This window comes from Sinocyclocheilus anshuiensis, unplaced genomic scaffold (assembly GCF_001515605.1).
Source record: "Sinocyclocheilus anshuiensis isolate Anshui unplaced genomic scaffold, SAMN03320099.WGS_v1.1 scaffold940, whole genome shotgun sequence".
Classification (NCBI taxonomy): domain Eukaryota; kingdom Metazoa; phylum Chordata; class Actinopteri; order Cypriniformes; family Cyprinidae; genus Sinocyclocheilus; species Sinocyclocheilus anshuiensis.
Window position 1 is genome coordinate 872,831 of NW_015549620.1, and position 22,788 is coordinate 895,618.

Below are 22,788 nucleotides of genomic sequence, written 5' to 3' on the forward strand. Positions count from 1 at the left end.
TATGTCGATTAGCATTGCATTATTATATACTTTATTATAATAAGAATTATAATAAGACGAACTCAGATAAACCATATATTGTCGTAGTCGTGTTTATTAGTCACATTGAATTAATGAAAGTAGTTAAATCTTCTGTTTATTCAGCAACCTCTATAGGGATTTCCTGGGTTTCTTCTGCGAGGTGTATTTGGAGTTTCAGCGCGAGCGCGCCCTCTGGCCTTCGGATGGAGATTTACTGCTGATCACAGAACCGTGCTTCACTGAAAGATACGCATGACAATCGCAGCTTCTGCCTAATCGCGATTTATCGCCTTTGCGATTTAATTTTTATTAATCATGCAGCCCTACAATCTACCCAGTCGAGCTTTGAGATGAACAGAGAGACAATTATACCATGCACATATTCCATATTGCACAACAGTCTGTATTACAGATTGAAAAAACAAAAGCAAGATCTGCTTATTTGCTCCAAATAACCTTACTCTCCTAAGAAAATAGATGCGTTGTTGTACCTTACAACAAAGATAGTCTATATGTGCCCTCCATGATAAAGCAGCATCCACATAGACACCCAAATATTTATAGGAAGACACTTGTTCAATCTCTATATTATGTATGGTCACTTGTTTTTGATACCTACTTGAGAGACAAAAAATAATTTCCTTTGTCTTCTTTTCATTTATAATAAGTGCATTCCTCAGTGTGATGTACTGTGATGTATCTCAGTGTGTCAGTGTGATGTACTGATGCTCACCCGATATGTAGACTTCGTTTCTGAAGGTGACACACGCAAACTCCACCCACTTCTTATTTTCATTCTCAGATTCCATCTCTGTGTTCGGTAGTTTTGCGACCTCTAAGCAGCTCCTGCGTAGCGGGTCCAGACAGGTCACCTCAGATACAAATTTCTCATCCTTTGTGCATCCTCCAATAATCATAAAAACTTCAGACTGGAACTCCTGCACTCTTGGTTTGGTGCGCTCTGAGATCACCTATAAACCAAGAGGATTTAAAAGGGATAGCTCACCCAAAAATGAAAATTCTATCATTTACTCACCCTGAAGTTGTTCCAAACATGTATAAAGAGGGGTGAGAACCAAAAGGCGTAAGTGACATTTCAACTTTACAGGAGAGCCAAAACAAAAATTTTACCATAGTTTGATCTGAATTTGTGTACTGATTTCAACTGTTTTTAATAAAAATTTGTACACTCATGGATGACAGTACTTTTGCCAGTAGAAAGAGCTCATTAAGAGCTTTCATTTGATATATATATATCTCCATTTCACCAAAAATGTCACTTACGCCCTTCTGGTTCTCACCCCTCGATAATTTCTTTGTTCTGTTGAACACAAAAGAAAGTTTGTAACCAAACAGTTGGCACTAGCCATTGACTTCCACAGTATGGAAAAAAATTCTATGGAAGTCAGTGGCTACCGTCAACTGTCTGGTTACCAACATCTCGCAATTCAGATTTGCGAGAAATTAACTCAGAATTGTGAGATAAACTCATGATTGTGAGAAAAGTCGCAATTACCTTTTAATTTTTTTAATTAATTAGTTGAACTGCATAGTTTGTGCCCTGTTAAATATTATTAATAATAATATAATTATTACATATTTATTTACAATATTCCAAGTTAGAAGGTTCCCTGTATAATTTACAGCATTCGCTAACTAGTTCTAGTTTCTTTCATATGTAAGCAAAGTGAACATTATGAATTAATACACTTCCTCCAAAAAGAATGCTTGCCATGTCATTATGACGCACATTATGACGTCATAATTCCCAAGCTTGGATTTCACTTCCTGTATTTGAATCTTGTGACCCCTTCAACATGCACTGCAAAAAATGCTTTTCTATCTTAGATTTTTTGTCTGGTTTCCAGCCAAAATATCTAAAAATTCTTAAATCAAGAAGAATTTTCTAGACAAGTAAAAATTATTGTCTTGTTTTAAACAAGACAAAAAATCTAAGCTAGAAAAGCATTTTTTGCAGTGTGACATCAAGCATTTAGAAAGGTCACATTTGTAAAACTGACCTCTTTTCCTGAGAGGTGATAAACCCGGGCCTCCTGCAGCAGTGGGAACACCTCGGCACATTGGCGGATCAGAGGGTCTCCTTCCACCCTTTCTACAAAGTACCATGGGTCCAACAAGGGCAGCCTTACATGTGTGAGGACACGGGGCAGCTGAGCTATTCTTTCATCTTGTTGGGCCCTCACCCAACGTGTAACCACATCAAATACCTGCTCCTCTTCTGTTACCCCCAAGTCATCATGCTGGAGCAGACTGACCAACACATCTGCTGGAAGCTCAAGGATCTCATCATGGTCCGCTACTTGAGAGAAGTTTTGGATAATGTAGGTGTAGACTTGGGCTTTCAAAGACTCCAGCGAGTGCACATCAGCTAGATGCAGGATTCCCACACAGTTGTCTGGGTGGAGGGCTTCTGCTAAGTAACTGGCACAGGCGTCCACAATACGCGGAAACTGCAAACATAGATTAGATTTGAGGTCATTACAGAGCATTAAATTATCATTTCGCATTTAGACATTTAGGGACACCACCATTACAGACATTTTGGGTCAGTAAGATTTTTTTAAAAAGAAATTATTACTTTTATTCAGCAAGAATGCATTAAATTGATCAAAAGTGACGTAAAAGTGAGTAAAGGCTTGTACAATGTTGCACAAAATCGCAATCCTGAAAAAATTTATTATGGTTTCCACAAAAATATTAAGCAGCATAACTTATTATTGATAATAATAAGAAATGTTTTTGAACACCAAATCACCAAATCAGCATATTAAAATAGTTTCTGAAGGATTACGTGGCACTGGAGAAATGACTGCTGAAAATTCAGCTTCCAATCACAGGAATAAATTACATTTTAAAATATATTAAAATAGAGAAAGTCATTTTAAATCATAATAATATTTGACAATATTAAAGCTTTTACTGTATTTTGAGGAAATAAAGCAGCCTTGGTGAGCATAAGAGATTTCCTCTTGAAAACTATTAATAAAAAAACTTTTAAGCAGTAGTGTTCTTATACAGTATATATCTACTGTAAAGCACTTTGTAAAAATTGTTTTCAAAGGTGCTGTATAGATAAAACATTACTTATTGTGTTAACTTTATAAGATATATAATATCTTAATTATCTGAAATAACCTGAAAACAGTTTGGATGTCTTCACCTCCAACTAAAGAAACAAAAACATAAAATACCACAAATGTGACACTGGGGAAGTAAAATGTCATGTGTACCCAGCAAAAACATACTGGTAGACATTAAAATTGTCATACTTGACAGAGACCGTGTTACATATAGGCTAATCCACCATAAAAATAATTTGATATAAAATTTAATAAAAAGCTGCCATAGTACAAACCTGAAATAGGCTGGCTGCCTCAAGCATTCTCTGAACATTGTCCTTGGTTATGATGACTTTGCTGGTGTAAGCGTATTCTAACAGGATTCTCATGGTGTCAGCATCAATGCCTTTAATATTTATGTTTTCTTCATGTTTTTCTCTCAAATCATTACAAAACATTGCTCTGTAAAATATACATTTATAAAAATTCAATTAATTTGAAGACGTAAAAATGTATATTTAGGGCTGGGCGATAAATCGATAACTATAATTTTCGCGCAATATAAATTTCCACGATAAACGATATGAAGAGTTCAATAAATGTTCGATATAATGTTTATGAGGCAAAGGTGGAACGGAAGAGCACTAGTCTAGAAGCGCGTCGCTTGGACCGTTTATCTGCTCGGATCAAAGTTGAAACGGCTGCGTATGGGGTTAGATCTCTGCCACAATTCTGCGCGCGAAATATCATATTTTGAGCGCACAAAAGTGCATTTTGCACGCGCAAGATCTGAGTTTTGTGAAGAAAATGTTCATCTTCCATCTCGCAAAGAAAAAAGTATTTAGAGCACACTAAAATCAATTCTGCATTTGAAATAAGTTTTGGGATGTGTGCAGACCTTTTCTTTTGCGTGTGTAACGTTTCACTAGCTTGCTCCCTTGATGCCCACCCTCAGTGCTCTCTAAATGTCGACGGCTGGCTTGCTCAACACAACCCAGCGTTACAATATGCCATAATTCCAACCAATCAGAGACAAGGCTGCTAAATTCTGATTGGCTGCCTTGACAACCAATCACATCATTCCTTGTATTACTGATGACAGCGGAAGTGGGAAAATACTAGGATACATTGATACGACGATGTATCGTCACAGAGATTTGACGATACGAGTATCGATACAGCTGGCCCTGTATCGATATTGTGACACGTGTGCAGCAGTGGGCCGCGCTTAATTTGAATACAAGAACACAGTTTAAAACGGAGTAAAAAAAGTTCAAGGTTTCTAAAAAATAATGAATAGAGCATAATATGTAGGGCTCTAACAAGGTTTAATCTGTCCGCAGAGGAACACAACCGGGGTTGCCTGATATAAAGAGATGTAATCTCCGAAACAGAGCTTCCCACTTGCGTAATACGGAAATATCTACTAAGTGTGTTACTTATCTTTGTCGACCTGGCAACCATGTGCATGCACGCTCTCTGAAAACACCGGTGAGCTTGCAGTTTAGCGATCTCCACTTCAATATTCTATTTTCAGAAAAGTGTAATTTATCAAGTGTTCATTTATGAGAGAGAGAGAGAGAGAAAGTGAGGCTGTGTATGTATGAATTACCACCGCTTTGCTGTTTCTCTATTAACAGTGAAGCTGTGGATTTAATTGCTTTAGAAACGATGATGTTACCAGCTCCTTGTTGAGAAAGATAATGTAGCTCTTCAGCGATTAAGCTATTTTATTGATAAAATTGCGGGGCAGCTTTAAAAGTTTGTCTGAGTGCTAAAAAGAATGTCTGTGCGCGCGCACAGTGTGATCTGTGTGAGTGACTGAGCATGTGTGTGCGTGAGATACCGTGAAGACAGCGCATTAGTTTAGAACTCTTCTCATTTTTATTTTTTAAATGTAGAAAGTGTGTTAATTTGTGCAATGATAACCTACCAGCAATGTTAAAATCATTTTAATATATTACAATGAGTACATTAAAATAAAAATGTATCAGAACGAGTACATTATTATTTATGGGCTGAAAAACAAGATGCAAACAATCAGAATATTGTACCTGGTGGGGAGTGCCCAGTGTAAACATGAAACATATGCCATTACCTGTATTGTACTGTGGCACAGTTACGGAGGCCCTTCATAATGCAGAGGTCAACTGCCTGCTCTGCCAATAGTTAGCAACGGCCCAATAGTATACAGTGTTTCATAAACAGCTGTTTTACTAAATTCTGCTGAGGTGAAATTCAGTGCAGTCCCGTATCGTGATACATATCGTATTGTGGCCTCTGCATCGTGATCCGTATCATATCGTGAATTTGCTGGTGATACACAGCCCTAGAAAATACAGTGCATGCATAATTATTATGCAAGTTGATATTCTGATTATATTTTGTTCCAAGCACATTTTACCAATTCCAAACAACATCAATCTTAATAACTACTCTTGTATTTAATCACTTATATAATTGTTCATGAAGGCTGGAAGTGAAAAACGCCTTATATTCAGGTGAGCATAATTATTAAGCAGGTCATCTTCTACTGATAAAATCTCGAGATGGACTAAAAATGAACTCCCAAAACTTATGTTCAGTCCGAGTTAAATCTCTTTTTTGGCTCATTTTATCTGTAAAAGAAAATCTGCTTAATAATTATGCACACCTAAATATAAGACATTTTTCACTTCCAGCCTTCATGAATAATTACATATCAATTATAAATGATTAAATAGAAGATTAATAGTAGTTATTAAGATTGATGTCGTTTGGAATTGGTAAAATGTGCTTGGAAAATAATATAATCAGAATATCAACTTGCATAATAATTATGCATGCACTGTATTTTTCCTCTTCTGCCGCCGTGGTAATGCAAGGAACGTTGTGATTGGTTGTCAAGGCAGCCAATCAGAATTTAGCAGCCTTGTCTCTGATTGGCTGGAATTATGGCATATTGTAACGCTGGGTTGTGTTGAGCAAGCGAGCCGTTGGCATTTAGATAGCACTGAGGGTGGGCATCAGGGGCCTCATTTATAAAATGTGCATACGCACAGATTTGATCTTAGAGTGTGCGTACGCTAAAATCCACGGCAACGTTCATATTTATAAAAACGGTCTTTGCTTCTGTGAAAATGAATAGAGACATCAGCCTTAAACTTTGTTTTTGTCATTTACATCAGTTATATTTGTATAAAATACACTATATATTTTTGTGTCAGTACATTAATGGCACATTTGAGCAGCATTAGTAAACCGTGTAAATATAAAGAAATGCCAAATCACATGCAGGTTTTTTCAGACCGGAGACCATAATCGTGTAATAATTTATTTTATTATGATATGAAACGTCCGATTTTTTTTTTGCAAGAATTTCGTGATACTAAACTTTTTATTAGTTGTCATAGCAAGTGATTTTAAAAGTAGGATGTTTTTTTCTATTTTCTATGTGCTCGTCATTCTCAAGCATAGAAATTTGGATATTGGCGTGTGCTCTTTTATATGGTAATGATAATAATTAGGGGGAGCTTACAAGGCGGAGATCTGACACCAGTCAGCTGTGCACAATTTTAACATAATTTGCGATTTATAAATGTCACATCTGGAAGAGAGGCGTACACAGGTGTTTTTGTGCGCACGTTCATTTTCTCTGAATCGCAGTTACGCACATTTGAGAAATGATCTTAGAACAAATTTAGGATGGTTTATACACAACATTTTATAAATGAGGATGCAGGTGAGCAAGCTTTTGCACGCGCAAAAGAGGTTTGCATGAATCCAAAAACTTATTTTAAATGCAAAATTGATTTTCTTGCGCTCGAAATACTTTCTTCTACAAAGACAAACATTTTCTCCACAAAACGCACTTTTGCGCACGCAGAATTGTGGCAGAGATCTAATCCCATAGCGGCACAAGCTTCACTAGAGCAGATGCGTTCACTGATGAGTCTCGATCAAGCGGTGCTGTGAGATCCAGTGTGAAGTGCTTGAGTTCAGCGAGGAACACAAATAACTTGGTTTACAGCCAGATGAAACAGCGCTGACAAACAGGAGAAACGTTGTGCGCAACGATATAGTCAGAAGGCTTTTTAATCTACAAATCGCCATCATTTAGCCTACCATAGATTTACTGTAGTAACACTAACTGCACTATGGTATTGTGTCAGAAATGTGGGTATTTGTGTAAAATTGTATTATATTATTAATGTAGACATGTATTAAATGTATTGAAGGAGGAGTAATGGAATATAATTACTAAATGTATTTAGACTACTGTTTTTCATAAAAATACCTAAGCCATATTACATTTTTTACCATGGTATCGAGGTGCTATATTTGTGGTTTTAACTGTGATTATCATGATCTAAATGTATGCTACTATGGGTGCCCTAAGCAGAATCGTATTGTCAAATATTATGGATGTAAAAAAAAAAAAAAACTACTATAGGGGTCAAAATAGACTTTTAATAAAATATAAAAGTAAATAAATAAATTACAATTATAGCTCTAGACAGTTACCTATGGCTATTATTTTATTAATACAGTTGTCTAATTGATTTTATAGTCTCAAGCATTCAGAAATCACGCAAAAGAAAACTAAGCAGTTTTACTACAATTTTACTACGAAAATGTTTTTTTTTTTTTGTAAGGGTTGTGATGTCCACATGTTTTTGTTGAATAAATTATAGAGGCTGTAGTATTTCTGTGGCAAAAAGGTGGCCAAAAATGAAAGATTATGTGGATATTTGAATTAGCCTAAATGTTTGGTCAATATAAAGGACTTGATTGTCCTGTAGTGTAACAGCAGCAATTACCAGGCCTTTTGTAATAATATGTAATGTACATAAATTGTTTATTTTGTATTACATTATTTACTTTAACAGTGTTAATCAATGAAACCATATAATTATTAATTAACCAATCATTATTGCCTAATTTTTATATAATGCATTTTAGGCTGTTGTTGGCTTAGGTCTGACTTTATAACCACAAAAATATTATCTTAATGCTTCTTTGTAAACTATTATTTGCAGTAAAAACCATGGTTAATTCGTGGTTAATCATCCATGGCTACAAGAACCATGATTTTTGGTTTTATTCATAGTAAAACCATAGCTAATTTTTGGAAGGGAACATGGAAAGACAGAGAGAACATTAGATGCGCTAAAAAAGTTTCACAGGATTATGAATGTACCTGAAAGTGATGCACGGGCTTCATATTTTTTTCCACAGACTGTTTTTTTCTCAAACAGTCAGAATAATTAAATTTCACCATATAAAAATTAGATTGCTACAATTTCTACAGATATAACTGATTTTGATAATTAACATAAATCTACATCTGCATCCTAACTCAAGCTACTATCAAATGTATATTTCTAAGACATTTTTTGTATATTATTAATAGCCTGTTATCAGGCAACACAAACCTGTTTCTTGATTTGAAACAATATTACTCATTAGAACATGCAGAACTAAGAAATTGTTTTTTTTTTCTATTAAGATACTTATTTTGTTAAGGGAAAATGGCTGGTAAAGTGTAAAGAATTCAAAAACGTGAAGTGTTTGTCATGTTCTGAACATAAAGAATAGTTTTTAACCGTCTGGTTTTTACAACTTTCACATTAGAGCACAAATCTGCCTTTAAACTTGAAAGAAATAAAAAGTTGACATTTATAGTGATAATTATCGATATCGACTGATATGAAAAAAAAATGACCGTGATAATTTTTTTGGCCATGTCGCCCAGCCCGTATATTTATTTAAAGAAGAAACACTGCTCTCTTACTTTTTTATTTTATAAAAATAAATGTTACATGAAACAAGCAAACTAATTTCTCTGTATATCACATCAAATGATCTAAATGTGCTACTGGCTAACCTGAAATAACGACTGGCTGCAGCAAGGACCACTCGATGGCACTGGAAGCTCTGACCCTGTACGAGGAGGCTGACGTCGATGAAGCTGCCGTCCAGCCGGAGACTGTGCAGTCCATCCTGCAAATAACCAGCAAATACAGTCTTCAAACACAACCTGACCATCTTGACGGTTCTCCTGCATCGAGCTCTCCAGCATGCTCAGACCACCCGCTGAAGCTTCACTCTTGGCAGATGAAGGGCACTCAGAGTTATTCTCTAAAGTGTCAGCCATGATCTAGTCCCAAAAAGTTACAGATTTCACCTCTGAATGAAGTTTAACACCATGTGATGTCTAGATATTGGCGAAACACTAGAGTCGAAAGCTGAACGGTTCTTTCCTAACATATAAACTTCCTGTTTTCATGAAGGACTACAAAGAGGAAGTACTGACGCCTCTCAAATTCAGCTCTGCAACTTCTCAAATCGTTTGGATTATGCCTGTTCCTCTGTGCTATTTGCAAACTTGTGCATTTAAAGCAAGTGTTCAAGGGGAAATATATCATTTCACATGCTCACGCTATTAATCAAACATCACAGCTTCATTAAAAAGGAAACAAATGTCTTAATTATACCTTCTGAAAAAAAGAAAAAAAAAGAATGAAAGGACATCCTTTTCTTGTACAGAGATTATTAAACACTAGTCTAACCAAATAGGATTCACAGCAGTATTAACATGAACTTCATTTAGATTTCATCCAAGTACTGTAATCAGTGTAACAACTATATCTTTTAAGAGTCATGACAGAATGATGCAAGCTCTAGAAATGTACCAGTCGATGTTACAGGTTCAACCATCTTTGCTCCAAGTCTGTTTTAATAATAATTTACAAAGGATATATTTTATGATGGTTTCATCATTAAAAACTTTGTATCTCATAGGAAACAGAGCAGAAAAAAAGACAGGAAGTGCATTTACTCAATTGGAACGTCTGAAAATGTTTCTCATTGACATGTTATGTTAAAAACAAGTTAGATTTAACATGCAAAGAATATAGCAAATTATTCAAATTATTCTATGACAACCTCTGGAGATGCATTAAGGTCTGGTATTCTGTCAGATTTTTAGTTAAAATATAAAATACTGTATACATACACATAAATACAAAACTTGTAAAAATGTCCTGATTCCTGTTTTTTCACTGCATGCTAATCAAAATACATAATATACAAAACGATTTAATAAACTTTAAGTTTTGCAATAAAATTTAAAAAACAGAAATGGTTCATTTAATTTCATACAGCAAAATTGTTCCATTTTGTTGAGACAAGTAAAGGCAAATAGGTAGTAGGCACAAGTGACAGGTCATTAAGAGAGGATGGGACAGTTAGAGAAGTAATACTTCTCTAGAAGGTAAAAAAGGGAAAAAAGCACTTTGTTAGGCCAGAGTTCAACAACACTCAAAACTAATTAAAATACAAGAGAAATTTGAAAAGTTCAGGTACACACTGACCAATGCAATGGTGTCTGAACCGTTTACATTAAACAAATACAATGAGAGACATCAGTAGAAAACAAGAGAGGTCTACAGTCAGTGGCTCCTCTGGTTTTGTATTCCCTTAAAGGCACATTAAAGGAGAGTTTGGTGTGAGGAGGCAAGACATGGTGATTGTGCAAGTTAGTTGCCCGGGTGGAGATGACTAGGGTCCTCAGGGCTGAATAGCAAAGGTCCTTCACGGGACTAGAAGGGGGACCCTGCTGAGATTCTCACAGGAATCGGTTGTGAGAAGGAATTTGGCCATTGGTACATAGTGACAAACGGCTAGCGGTTACTCTTCATTGCCTCCTTGGCAGCAAGTATAAGGGGAGTGAGGCTGGAGAGAGGCTTCGCCAGCTTGAGGAAAGGATGCTGCAGGAGACAGAAGGACATTAGCACATTTTCCAGAAAATCGACTAGTCATCAATACCTCCACAGTCTATGCTAGGGGTTCCCAAACCCTTTTTGTCAGCCAAACCCCTATTTATCTATTTTAATTTTACATTCAATTTGATTAATTATTAGCTTATCATCACATCACAAACCTATTGCGAATTCCCTCCCAAACCCCCGTTTAGGAAACCCTGGTGTATTCAAACAGAGGTATAAACTGACAAAATCATTTGTCGAGGCATTTTGGGATTCAGTTTTGCTCTTTACCTGCAAGAGTTCTTTTCCTCCACCTCTCTTCTCCACATCCATCTCAAGGCAGCGGTTTAGGAAGTCTCTAAAAATGGGTGACAGCTTCTCTGGGTTCTGCAGCTCTGGGGTGCCATTAGTAGCGATGAGGTACAGCGCCTGGAGATGAACATTAAGCATTAATGCCATATATCTTTTATTTAAAGTTAAACAGATCACTTGAGCACCGTCATTAATTACAAAAAGACTTCATAAATGAATCAGTGACAGAGTAATAAAAGTATAAGACAAGTATGGCTCACCCTCAGAGGGTTTTCATTGAGATATGGAGGTTCGCCCTCTACCATCTCAATGGCCATGATACCCAGGGACCATATGTCCACTTTGGGCCCATATGCTTTACGTGTGACCACCTCAGGGGCCATCCAGTAGGGTGTTCCTACCATAGTGCTTCTCTTACTTTGCTCAGGCGTGATTTGAGCACAGAACCCAAAATCAGCTGAAAAGAGGAGAGCAAACAATTCAAACAAACTGTTCTGACATAATGAAGCCAGGTCTTGACAGTGGGATTGTGGACTCACTTAGTTTGACAGATCCATCCATTCCTAATAGAACATTGTCACTTTTGATGTCTCGATGAATGACCTGGTTTGAATGCAGGAACTCTAGAGCTTGTAAACACTGTGGAGGAAACAGACAACAATGTTCAGGTGGTGATGGGAAAAACTAACCGTTCAGAGCTCACAACTATGCCAGAAATACTGTACCTCTCTGCAGACAGCAGCGATTTGTGCTTCATCCATGCAGGTTTCTGTAACCACATCGGTCAGAGAGCCTCCAGCAAGGTACTCCATTACCACAAAGAGCTCATCTCCTACCAAGAAGCTGCACACACACAAAAAACAGAAGGTAGATGTTACAGTAGATGGCTGGAAGGGGTTGAACGACTTCTGATTTTTTTAAAGTCAACTTTTATGTGATGAAAGTCGAGTCGATCCTGTTCAATTTTGAGCATCCAGTAATATAATCTCACATGTCTTGCGGAGCGCTTTCAGAGTATGCATTTATTTGTCATTTTAACTGTTTGGAAACGGAGAGGAAATGTGGAAGTCCTTCAAAGATTTCTTATCCTGTTGCGCCCTCTATAGGACCAGCGACTAGTCGACGTCAAGCATAAAGTGTCATGGAAGAGCATTGAAGTCGACTAGTCGGTGCAACCCCTAATGGCTGGAAACATATTATGGGACATAATGCACAAAATAACATGACTTCAGCCATGTTTAAATAGCTTTAAGGGATGTAACTACCTGTCTACGAAATTGACAATGTTTGGGTTCTTCATCTCCTTCATCACCAGGATCTCATTGATGATCAGCTCCTTCTTGGGCTGCTTCTGTAGGTTAATCTGCTTGATGGCAACCTATGGAAACACATCCCTGTCAGTTTGCTTGGCCTGTGTCAACTAACTGAGAAAGGCCAAAAAGAAACTCAAACAATTAAATTATGGTGGTCCATTTCATGTTAATGTAGTATGATTAATTATATTAAATACACTACCATTGAAAAGTTTGGGGTCTGTATGGTTAAGTTATAGGCAAGTTTTTTTTAAAGTCTCTTATGCTCACCAAGGCTGAATTTATTTGATCAAAAATTATATAAAAACAGTAATATTATGAAATATTATTACAATTTAAAATTCAGTTTTAATATATTTTAAAATGAGTCACATGATTCTTCACAAATCATTCTAATTTGCTGATGTGGTGCTCAAGAAACATCTTATTATTAATGTTGAAAACAATTGTGCTGCTAAAAATGTGGATTCTTTGATGAATAGATCATTTAAAAACAGCATTTATTTGAAATAGAAATCTTTTGTAACATTATGAATGTCTTTATCATTTTTTATTTAATGCGTGAACAGTAGTGTACATTAAGCAATTGTCCTCGACCCATATGTAAATTCAATTATGATGTTGTTTTATTCAAGGACTTTTCTCAGGAAACAGATTAAAATTAGATTAAGAATTGAATAGAGAAAATACCTCTTGGCCAGTAGCAACGTCAATGGCTGTGTACACCGTACCAGACGCACTGTAAAGAGAAAACATTCAATTGAAGCAATCTTTCAAAGTTGATAAATTCAGCTACTGGCTAACTGATTTTGTTATACAGACTGATATATTGAAAGTAAAACTTCCAAAATAGCTATGAATCATTGAATATATTTACCCTTGTCCAATTTTTTCGTATCTTGTGTATTTTTTCTTGGGGTCTCCAATACTGACAATAGTTCCTGAGATCAATCACAACCACACTGAATTCTGTCATACAAAATCACTTTCACATGTTGCAGTGCATATAATAACAGTATTGTTATAGTGAGCATCTTTTAGCATGTTTAGTAATCACCAAAGACATACTAAGTTTCTCCATAATCTCCTCATCTGTCATCTTGCCCTTGCCCTTCTTCTGTTTATCTGCAGCTTTGCAACCATCTGTATCTGCAATGGCAGCAGGTGCCGGAATGGGATCGATGACAGAACGAGTGTATACCTATCCAGACAACAAAGACACCAACAATATGGCATATACTCAAGAACCATAAAGTATAAAATGAAAGAATAATATCGCCTTTTTGATATGACAAATATGACAAAAAAACGTTCACTCACAGATATGGTATGTTGAGGACGTGGTGCTACAACAGGAGGTGGGGCTTCATCATCGTCATCATCATCAGGATCCTTGACTGGTGATTGCTCTGAGCCTTTTTTTGCTGGTGGTGCATCTTTATCTGAAATCAAGAGAATGAACAAAGACATTAAAGGATAAATACTAATACAGTTAGACTGGTGTTATGTATATGTACTCATTTACCTGTAAAGCTGAGGTATTTCTGCCTGCTGTTGCCTGTGGAGTCGTAGAATTTGAGCACATCCAGCACAGCCTGAGGGTTTTTCTTCTGCTCAGATTTTGTGATGTTGGAGGTCTGCAGCAGCCGAGCCCACTGCTCTGGCATGCCCTGAGAGACAGAAACGAGAAAGATAGAGAAATGGGAATGAAAATAAGAAAGGGTTAGGGCCTATCTAATAATTTGATTAATTAAACTTCAGCAAATTAAATCAGCGCACTATGACAGACAGGAGACAAATGGTCACAGAATTCAATCTAGGCAATTGAATTGGCAATTCTTTCAGCATTTGATGGATTAGGACAGATTAGGGGCAGCATGGGTAAACTGCACTAAAAGAAAGTAGGAAAGTACGTCTGACTCACAGTGAACTCCCCCGTGACAGAATCGAAGCCCACGTGTATGGTGTGCTCAAAGTCTGAAGGGTTTGAAATCTCTGGACGCTCCTTATCCTTGTCTTTTTTTCTTCCTTCAACAGAAAGAATGGTTGTGGTTACATGCTTCTGGTCACCGGCAAAATGACAGATTTCAGTGGATAATTTTTTACGATCAATGATCCCAAGTCTGAGATGAGCCTCTATGTCCAAAAATGTGATCAGTTACAGCGTACTATAGAGTACTATAAGGTCAATTAAAGGAATGTGTTGAGTTCAATACAAGTAGAGCCTTATTGTCACCATTTGTGGCATTGATTACCATTGAAAATATTTTAAAAAAGCAAAAATCTGCGTTATAGTAAGCCATTAACAATGAAAGTAAACAGGGCAATGCCATAAATGTTGAAAAACACATTGATTTGAAAATATAGCAACTAGAATTGAACATTAATCTTAACATGAGACTAATGTGATAGAATCACTTGCTAACCTTGTACATTACAATTTTATCCAAGGCCAAAGAGGAGAAAGAGAATAAGACTTTTTTTTAAGCAAAGAACCATCAGGGCCATCAATTAAAAAGTGAATCAAAAATTAAATAAGCCAATATTTAATCAAATTAATCACGTAAACAAACAAATTTTACAAATAAGCTGAGAAAACCCCAAAAAATCTTCATTGAGAATTTACATACAAAAAACTATTCTTAATTATTAACTTTAAAGCTAAATTCAAACCTCATAACATGCATGAGGTTAAACGTTTTCAGAGAGAAAATTAAAATACATGAATGATGCTGTTAAAATATCACAAGTTCATCTGCTTAAAATTTTAAGTCCTACTGCAAAAATTACAACTTTGCAGCTCAACAATATAATAAAGAAAGACAATCTAAGTGCAATTTTTTGTGACTTAAAGAAAACCCAATTTTTGAGTCACGTATTTTTCTGTGGTATTCAGCACAAATTGTGTTTTGTATTGACCCAAAATACTGCTTTTAGTGCAACCTGGGTCGTCTGGTCCTACCTTTCTCTGCTGAGAATATGGATATGATCTTGTTGCGCGGTTTGTCCCTCTTCTCCTCTGGGACAGAGGGCAGGGGTTTAGAACTGGGGTTTGTTGACATACTGTCCTTGATGCCGGTGCTAAAGTTGCTGCTCATTCTGACTGGGGGGGCAGGGGGTTTGTCCTCCAGCTCTCCGTTGTCAGACATGACAGGGAAACACACTCAGAGGGGTAATAGGGTTTCAGAGATCAACCTGCAGCAGAGAAAAAAACATCTTAGCTGATAAATGAATTGCTGCACTAAAGACAATTAGGATACAACAAATGAAGAGAATGACAGATAACAGGCCATTTTGGCAGGAGACTTTATCAGGGAAAATCAGATTCATCACTGGCAAATAACAAGCAAAATAAACAAACCAGCCAAGGTTGTTCATCCAGTAATGCTTTGCTTTAAATGCCCATAAAAACAATGTAACTATTTCAGTAAAATCTCAGAGGAACAATTTCAGAATTTTATTGTACAGACCTTTTATGAGAGCTTTCCAACCACCACAATAGCCACACCAAGAGTCTGCTAAAACAGTGCAAAGCTAAATAACCACTAGCCAACAGCTGCTACTGTGCTACAAAAGCAGCCAGTCAACAAGTTAGCATGGACAGAGAGACTCTGTCTCATGTTCTGCTAGCTGCCAACTCTTTTTTGAGATCCGCCAACAATCCGCCCCTATGAGAAAGCAACTGAAACTTTTTGGAGTATTCGCTGCCACTGCCATTCATCTGTAACAGAGAGCTGTCAGTTAGCTTAGCATTGCAATCCTCTGAGAGTGACAGTTCTAGCAGGTCATAATTTCAACTGAAAGTGCTGAGGTTTTCAGGTCAGAATGCAAGTCTGCACAACAGGATGCCTTGCTAAGGATGGCTGGGTGACATAAGCAACTTAAACCTGGTGAGCTTTGCTACCTTGCTGTCTAGTGGCTATGATAGCATCTTAACCAAAATACAATCTTTTTGCTTTCAAATTTCTACTAGTAAGGAAGAGATATTTATTCTGTAGCATAATAGAAAACCCCATCAGGTGCATATGACCTCAAATGGTACAAAGGGGTTTTCGCCAACAGTCTGTCAAGTCTGGTTAGAAATCAGTGCCATCACACGGCTGTCTGCATCCTCTCCGCCCCTGTCATCAACATGTCCAAATAAGGTAAAACCCTGTCTCACCTTAGTGAGGTTAATTCAGCAAATCATATGCAATTCAACCTCAACATGACCACAATATCTTCCTGTTTGACAGCACAGTTCAACTGTGCATTGTATTCAAACAACAAAGGCCATAGATACCTGACTGATTACAACTGCAGAGACAAAAGAGAGTGTGATGGCCAAGAGTTCTGAGGTTTAATGAATCTGAAAAAGACTTTTCTAACAAGTAATTGCTTCAAGCATCCATAGATTACACACTTTATGGTTTCTTCTGAATAATTTCCAGAATCAACAGTCTAGCTGAGCAAACTCAAATTAAATGAAAATGACAAACAGTGATGCAATATTAAAAGTTTAGTTGAATGGTTTAGTTGAAACATTTCACTACATCACTTAACTTCTATAACTGAGACCTAAATAAATCCCAAAGAAGTGCTTTCATCATGAAAGCTTTAAAAGATCCTTAAAAAGACATAAAAATCATGTTTTACCTGAGCTTTAACAAAGATATTTCTGAAGAGTTGAGAAACGATCAATAAAAGACTAACTATTGCACAAGACTTGCATGATCTTAGACTAACACTCGTGAGCCAGTTCCTGTTTCCCTATAGAGAAGAAACATGGGCAGAATAAAGATCAGTGCAGTTACTGCAACAAACATTCTCAGAAGCTAGTCTGGTTAGAAATAGAAATAAAACTTATATATGTATCACATGAAATCTAACATCAACATAAACCCTACACAAAACAAAAACCATGAGCTCAAAACACTTGTATCTTTTATCAAGTAGTCAAACAAATAAAATCTAAATGAATTCAATTCATTTATTTTGAAGCGCAAACAGATTAAAGAGCTTTTTCCAGCCACTTCCACTTCAGCTTGTAAAAAAGGCGCATAGTCAACTCTAAAGAAATCAAGGAAAAAGGATGCAATCAGATGCCAGTACCACCAGTGATGCAATCTCACCCTGAAGAACCCTGATGGAAAGATCCAACTGACGTCCCTGGCCCAGATCTGGCACACTCCTGGGACATTGAGGGTCTTTGCTATGGTGTGTCCACAGCCTCTTTCTCCCTGTGCTTCCACTGAAGAGAGCTGAGATAAGAGGCGTGTTGAAGCAGGCGTGCTTCATTCCACAGCAGGATGAAATGCTGCGAGTGCAGTCATGCCTTTGTGCTGCGCACTGCTATAGTGATATACCATTCCTCAGGCTTGATGTAAGGCTCTACAGCGGAGGAGACATTAGACTGGACATACCTTTACACATTACGGACTCTCGCTCTGAGGAACCACCAGTTACACAAAAATCACACTACTAGGAATGAATCAGGATTATGGGAGGTGTCTTAAAAGCTTGATTTGAGAGCATGTTCACCCCCACAAATCTATAAAAAAGGATGTGAAAAGAAAAATCTCTTGTTTGAAGCATGGCTTCATTCAGTATTGAATGACACTACACAGATTGCCAGATCATTGCAGATTTCAATATGAAATTTTCCATTTTTCCTTAACGAATGTTATTTGGGATCATCAAGTCTTAACTTGTTGTCCCTTAATGACAGTGATTTGGAGAGGTGTGACTCTCTCCAGCACACGGTGTTTTATAGGCTCAAACACACTTCTGAATGGTCCATTTCATGAGTTTTTTCCACTTAGAGCCAGTGTTTCAGGTTTCCACTTTAGAAACTGTTAGTCTAGCGCTATCATGAATCTTACGGCCTCAAGCTACTGATTCCCCAACTATTTCTGTGAAGCCATGCATAATGTGATTCAGGACTCCAAGGAAAAAAAGAAAACATTTAGGAATCAAATTAGCCAAATGACTTATTTTGTTGATAAATTACAGAATAATTTGATAAAGAGCGAGTGTTGTTCCAAAATGACTGAGATTAGTTTTAAAATGCTTCAAGAATCTTTTTCACTGAGAACTGCTTTGTAAGAACTATTTATCTGTGAATCAGACATCAAGGCTTGTGCTGAATTCACTGTTGCATGCAGGAAATACTGGCATGCACTCTGAAGATGTACTTAACCAATGAGTCACAAGACAAAATGGATGCATACAAAGTTTTCCACAAAGTCAAAGGTGACCAGATTTTAAATTATTGTCAAAAAGTATTTTTTTTTATCACATCTGTGATAGGGCTGGGCAAAAAAAAATCGATTTTTCCAGCGCAGCGCACTGTTTTGTTTACTACACACATACTAAAGCGCGGATGACGCTCGCTGTGTTTTCAGCTTCTGTCGTTTCACTATATGATGATATGAACACGAATGTCATCTCCAGAGCTTGCGAATCGAATCGGGACATCTGAATCGATACCCAGCCCTAATCTGTGACCATTTCAGTTGTAATTTCTAGAGCCCTGCTGATGACCACATGTCCGTCTGTCAATCATCCATTAATCTTGAACTTTGCTGATTATGTGAGACAGTGCTTGAAGTGGGAAAAAAAGAAGAACTCCGTACTGGCAACATGTCAGAAGTGCCGGTACGCACGAAAAAGCATACCGGCCCACTTCAAGCACTGATGTGAGGAATTAAAACAGTGTTCCTCAAACCAGTGCCCTGCAGATTTTAGCTCCAACCCAAACACACATGAGCAAGTTAATCAAGGTCTTCAGGATCACTAGAAATTCACAGGTAGGGGAGTTTGACCAAGGTTTGAGTTAAACTCTGCAGGGCAGCAGCCCTCCAAGACCAGTTGTGAGGAACCCTGCTTTAAAAGAAGATAACTATTCAATATAAAAAAATCTCAAAGAACACAAAGTGGACAAAAGTGTTTGCTAAATGAAAAAGTGCACATAAATAGATGTACTGTAGTTCAAGTGAAGCATGCCATGATCTATGCTTGACAACAGCTACTGGCTTTTCATTTGCCCCACTGCTGTGACAAGACACCATTTGACACCAAAGGTGAGTCAGCTTGTTGTTGTTTTTTTTTTACTTTCTGTTTTTACTTTTACTTTTGATTTATGCATTATCAACACACAGTGATAGACTAATCTAAGACATGAATTCAAGACCAAAAGAAGAGCATGTCGCTAGTAAGACCAAAGTCATGGATTTGATTTCCAGGGAGCACGTGAACCGATAAAAATCTAAACCTTGAATTCAACGTAAGTTCCATTACATAAAAGCATCTGCCAAATGCATAAATTCACAGTAATATCACAGAAACTACCACTTGTTACAAATTACAGGATTGTCTCCAATAACATCATAAAGATATTCTTTTTCCATTTATGTCATGCATAAAAAGTAAGTAGGACTTCAGCCAAAGGCTGAACGCTGTTCTCTCAGTTTGTGTGTACGAACAGGTGAAGTGAGATGAAAATGCCAGAGAAAGCTCATGGGACTGTGGACATTCCCGTCTGCTCCCCTGAGCCTCTTTGATATGAGCCGCGCCAGGCCTAAACTAACCAGAATATATTTGTTTTTCACACTTACAGACTGGAGGGTCAAAAGTAAACATAAGGTGCCAGTGACTATGAATGCAATGTGGGTCCTCAGTATGAATGCAAGAACATCACTATTCACTAATCAGCATTCAGCCAACAGACATGATGCACTGATACAAGTTCCATGGACTGAATCTATCAAACATATTCCAGCTATGTTACTTCTGATAGTGCTGATTACAATCTTCAAGCAACCACTAGCGAGACAGTGAAGAAGAAGAAAAACATCAGCAGAGTGCCACCACTTCCTATTACTCATATCCCCTCCTCTTCTGATTGGTGGACGGATAACAGAAGCATTTCCTGATCCTACCAGTCACGACCACTATAGGTCACACACTTGCACTTAATCTGACCAACTGGACCAAAACAAAGATATCAGAGCACGCCTCTCTTTTACAGATGTGTGGTTGTGTAGGGGAACTGTTTACAGGAAGACAGACCAGGGGCCTTTTGTATTTGCAGCTTCTATATAAGGAAATACTGAGCAAGACTTCCTGAACTAAGCCTAGCTGTCATCCTCCTTCCATGCTATTGGAGAATAAAGGCATGTGCTGGTCCAGAGAAGCAGCAGCAAGCTTTCTAACCGCAAAATTCTTGCTTATTGTTAGAGAAATTAAAATTGTCATTATTTACTCACCCTCATGACTTCATTTCTTCTGTGGAACACAAAATGAGATGTTAGACAGAATGCTATGAGAACTCAGTCACCATTTATTTACTGCATCTTTTTCATACAATGAAGGTGAAAGGTGACTTAAATTGTGATTTATGCCAAACATCTACTTTGTTTTCCATGAAGAAAAGAAAACATAATTGTCACATGACATACCAGCAAAAACATGAAAGAAATGCCTATAAGATGTGACTTTGATTTACAGTAAATTTTCCCTCACACAAGAACACTTCAACAAACACTAATATAAAACAACAGTTGATGTAAAAATTTTAAAGCGTAATGGAAACTAAGGTTTAGTTCTCAGTGTTTTTGTTGGCTATCTACTTGTGTTAAATCATAATCTTTGGGAAAAGATAACCCAGAATACTTCTAAACGGAAAAACAAACAGCTCTGTATTAAAACAAGAGTATTATAAAATCAAAAGCTTAATGATAAATCATAAATACACATCATCTTTTTTGAATATCAAGTGGTCTGCGCACTGCTGGCCGAACAGATGTCAAGATTAGACCGGTTTTGCGTTTTCAACTCACCAGAACTCCCGCAAACCTTTTCGAAGTTTTAGCCCCGCCTTTTTCACTCTCATAAACAGATTTTGCTGCAAGTATTATATGAATATTTCCCTTGAGATTATGATTTGGGATGCCGTGTCGACGTACTTGTAAGTTTTTTTTGAGTTAACTTCTTCTTGGACCCGGGATCTGTCTGCTATGGCGGAGGGGAAGCGGAACTGTCGACCCAGCCCAGTGTTTGGACTTCACTAAACGTAGCTTTTTCGGTTGATCAGGTTTTTATTCTAACCTATTATTATAAAAATCTTAATAAATATTATTAAAATGCGCGCAAAAACTAACTGTGATCATAAGTTTTCTGCAACCTCAAACTACTGTTTGCAAATGGGTTCCGTCCATGCGTTCTGACGGCTGTGTTGCATGACGGGAAATGTAGTCTACATTTCTATTACGTTGCGCTGAGATGGCGTTCTCTAGGAACTACATTTCCCTATACTGATCGGATTCTAACTTTGTCAAATAATTTCATTCTACGATTCACCGGTATGCCAACGTAAGTATTTTATGTAAGTCCTATGAGAGCCAGGCGTTTAGATTAGCATAACAATATTTTTATATATTATAGATAGTATGATACAAGATCAAGCTATTTAGACAAGGCATAAAAGTCATCACCATAAATAAACTTTATTCTAAAGCAAAATGAAAAGAGATCCAAGCCCTCTGCTGGCAGCAACTGGGAAATGCATTTAATATTCTTCCCTGTTGTTACATTCATGGTCGTCTACATAGCAAAGGCACTTTTACAAAAGGTTAACTGATTTCCACTGAATAGGTTGTAACAACTGGACATTTAATTCAGGATGCATTGTTGAAGTAGACTATTTTTTTCTCATCTCTTGGGTGCATCGTGGGCAGTACCTGTAAACAGAGAACACATTCAAAATGCAATATTAAGTACATGGATAAGTCAGTCAGTATATGAAGTATGCAAATAAAATAAATATGAAGTAAAGGGATTTGGCTCACCATTTTCCCTTTGGTTTGGTTGCTAGGCCGACACAAGCAAAGTGAAACCATTCTACTGGACACTGTTAAAAGAGAAGAAACCTTTTTAATTCTTTTACATACCAACAATAAGATGACTTTTCTCTATTATTTACAAAAAGAAATGCCTATTCCCACTGGACTGGCAGTATTTTGCATATTATAAACCATAATTAAATCCATTAGTCTCTTTTTTCCTTATTTTATTATGTAAAATGGTACTTGTTTCTGTGTGACAATTGTGTTTTCTCAAACAATGGCTTAAAAATAATTTTTTAATTATATATATTTTATAACTATTACTCACATCAGAATTGTCACATCCAATCATTTCTCCATATGATACTTGACTACATAAACAGTATGTGGGTTCATTAGGGTCCACAGGCATATCCAGGACATCTGATGGGTGCATGGCGAGCAGAGATTCACTTATGTTGGCACTAGTGTTTGAGAGACGACACACACA

At 37.1% G+C, this 22,788-nt stretch overlaps 3 protein-coding genes across 8 annotated transcripts in view; all 3 read right to left on the reverse strand.

Annotated features, from left to right (window-relative positions):
• LOC107659427 (kelch-like protein 6) overlaps positions 1-9,444 on the reverse strand; it is a 15,080-nt gene extending 5,636 nt beyond the window's left edge. The window contains 5 exon segments of the mRNA XM_074186902.1: positions 755-992; positions 2,043-2,492; positions 3,398-3,563; positions 8,968-9,105; positions 9,107-9,444. Of these exon segments, the coding sequence (XP_074043003.1) occupies positions 755-992; positions 2,043-2,492; positions 3,398-3,563; positions 8,968-9,105; positions 9,107-9,237 (1,123 nt within the window). The 5' untranslated portion in view covers positions 9,238-9,444.
• Positions 9,445-10,435: 991 nt separating this feature from the next.
• LOC107659428 (serine/threonine-protein kinase PAK 2-like) lies at positions 10,436-21,700 on the reverse strand. Of its 6 annotated transcripts, none has more exons than XM_016448375.1 (15): positions 21,420-21,700; positions 20,721-20,739; positions 15,437-15,669; positions 14,399-14,502; positions 14,000-14,144; positions 13,795-13,916; positions 13,543-13,675; positions 13,352-13,415; positions 13,165-13,213; positions 12,427-12,539; positions 11,887-12,004; positions 11,701-11,800; positions 11,422-11,618; positions 11,141-11,278; positions 10,436-10,852 (listed from the first exon to the last, which is right to left on the reverse strand). In XM_016448375.1, the coding sequence occupies exons 3-15, from the start codon at positions 15,621-15,623 to the stop codon at positions 10,766-10,768; spliced, it is 1,557 nt and encodes a 518-aa protein (XP_016303861.1). In that variant the 5' UTR covers positions 15,624-15,669; positions 20,721-20,739; positions 21,420-21,700; the 3' UTR covers positions 10,436-10,765. The 6 variants fall into 6 exon arrangements, with proteins under 6 accessions (XP_016303861.1, XP_016303858.1, XP_016303862.1 ...); XM_016448372.1 differs by lacking the exon at positions 21,420-21,700 and adding an exon at positions 21,294-21,412; XM_016448376.1 differs by lacking the exon at positions 20,721-20,739.
• Positions 21,701-21,998: 298 nt separating this feature from the next.
• Positions 21,999-22,788, reverse strand: part of ing5b (inhibitor of growth family, member 5b) — a 5,787-nt gene continuing 4,997 nt past the window's right edge. Inside the window, exons 6-8 of the mRNA XM_016448378.1 lie at positions 22,627-22,762; positions 22,302-22,363; positions 21,999-22,193 (exon numbers count right to left, since the gene is read on the reverse strand). Of these exons, the coding sequence (XP_016303864.1) occupies positions 22,154-22,193; positions 22,302-22,363; positions 22,627-22,762 (238 nt within the window). The 3' untranslated portion in view covers positions 21,999-22,153. The remainder of the gene's footprint in view (positions 22,194-22,301; positions 22,364-22,626; positions 22,763-22,788) is intronic.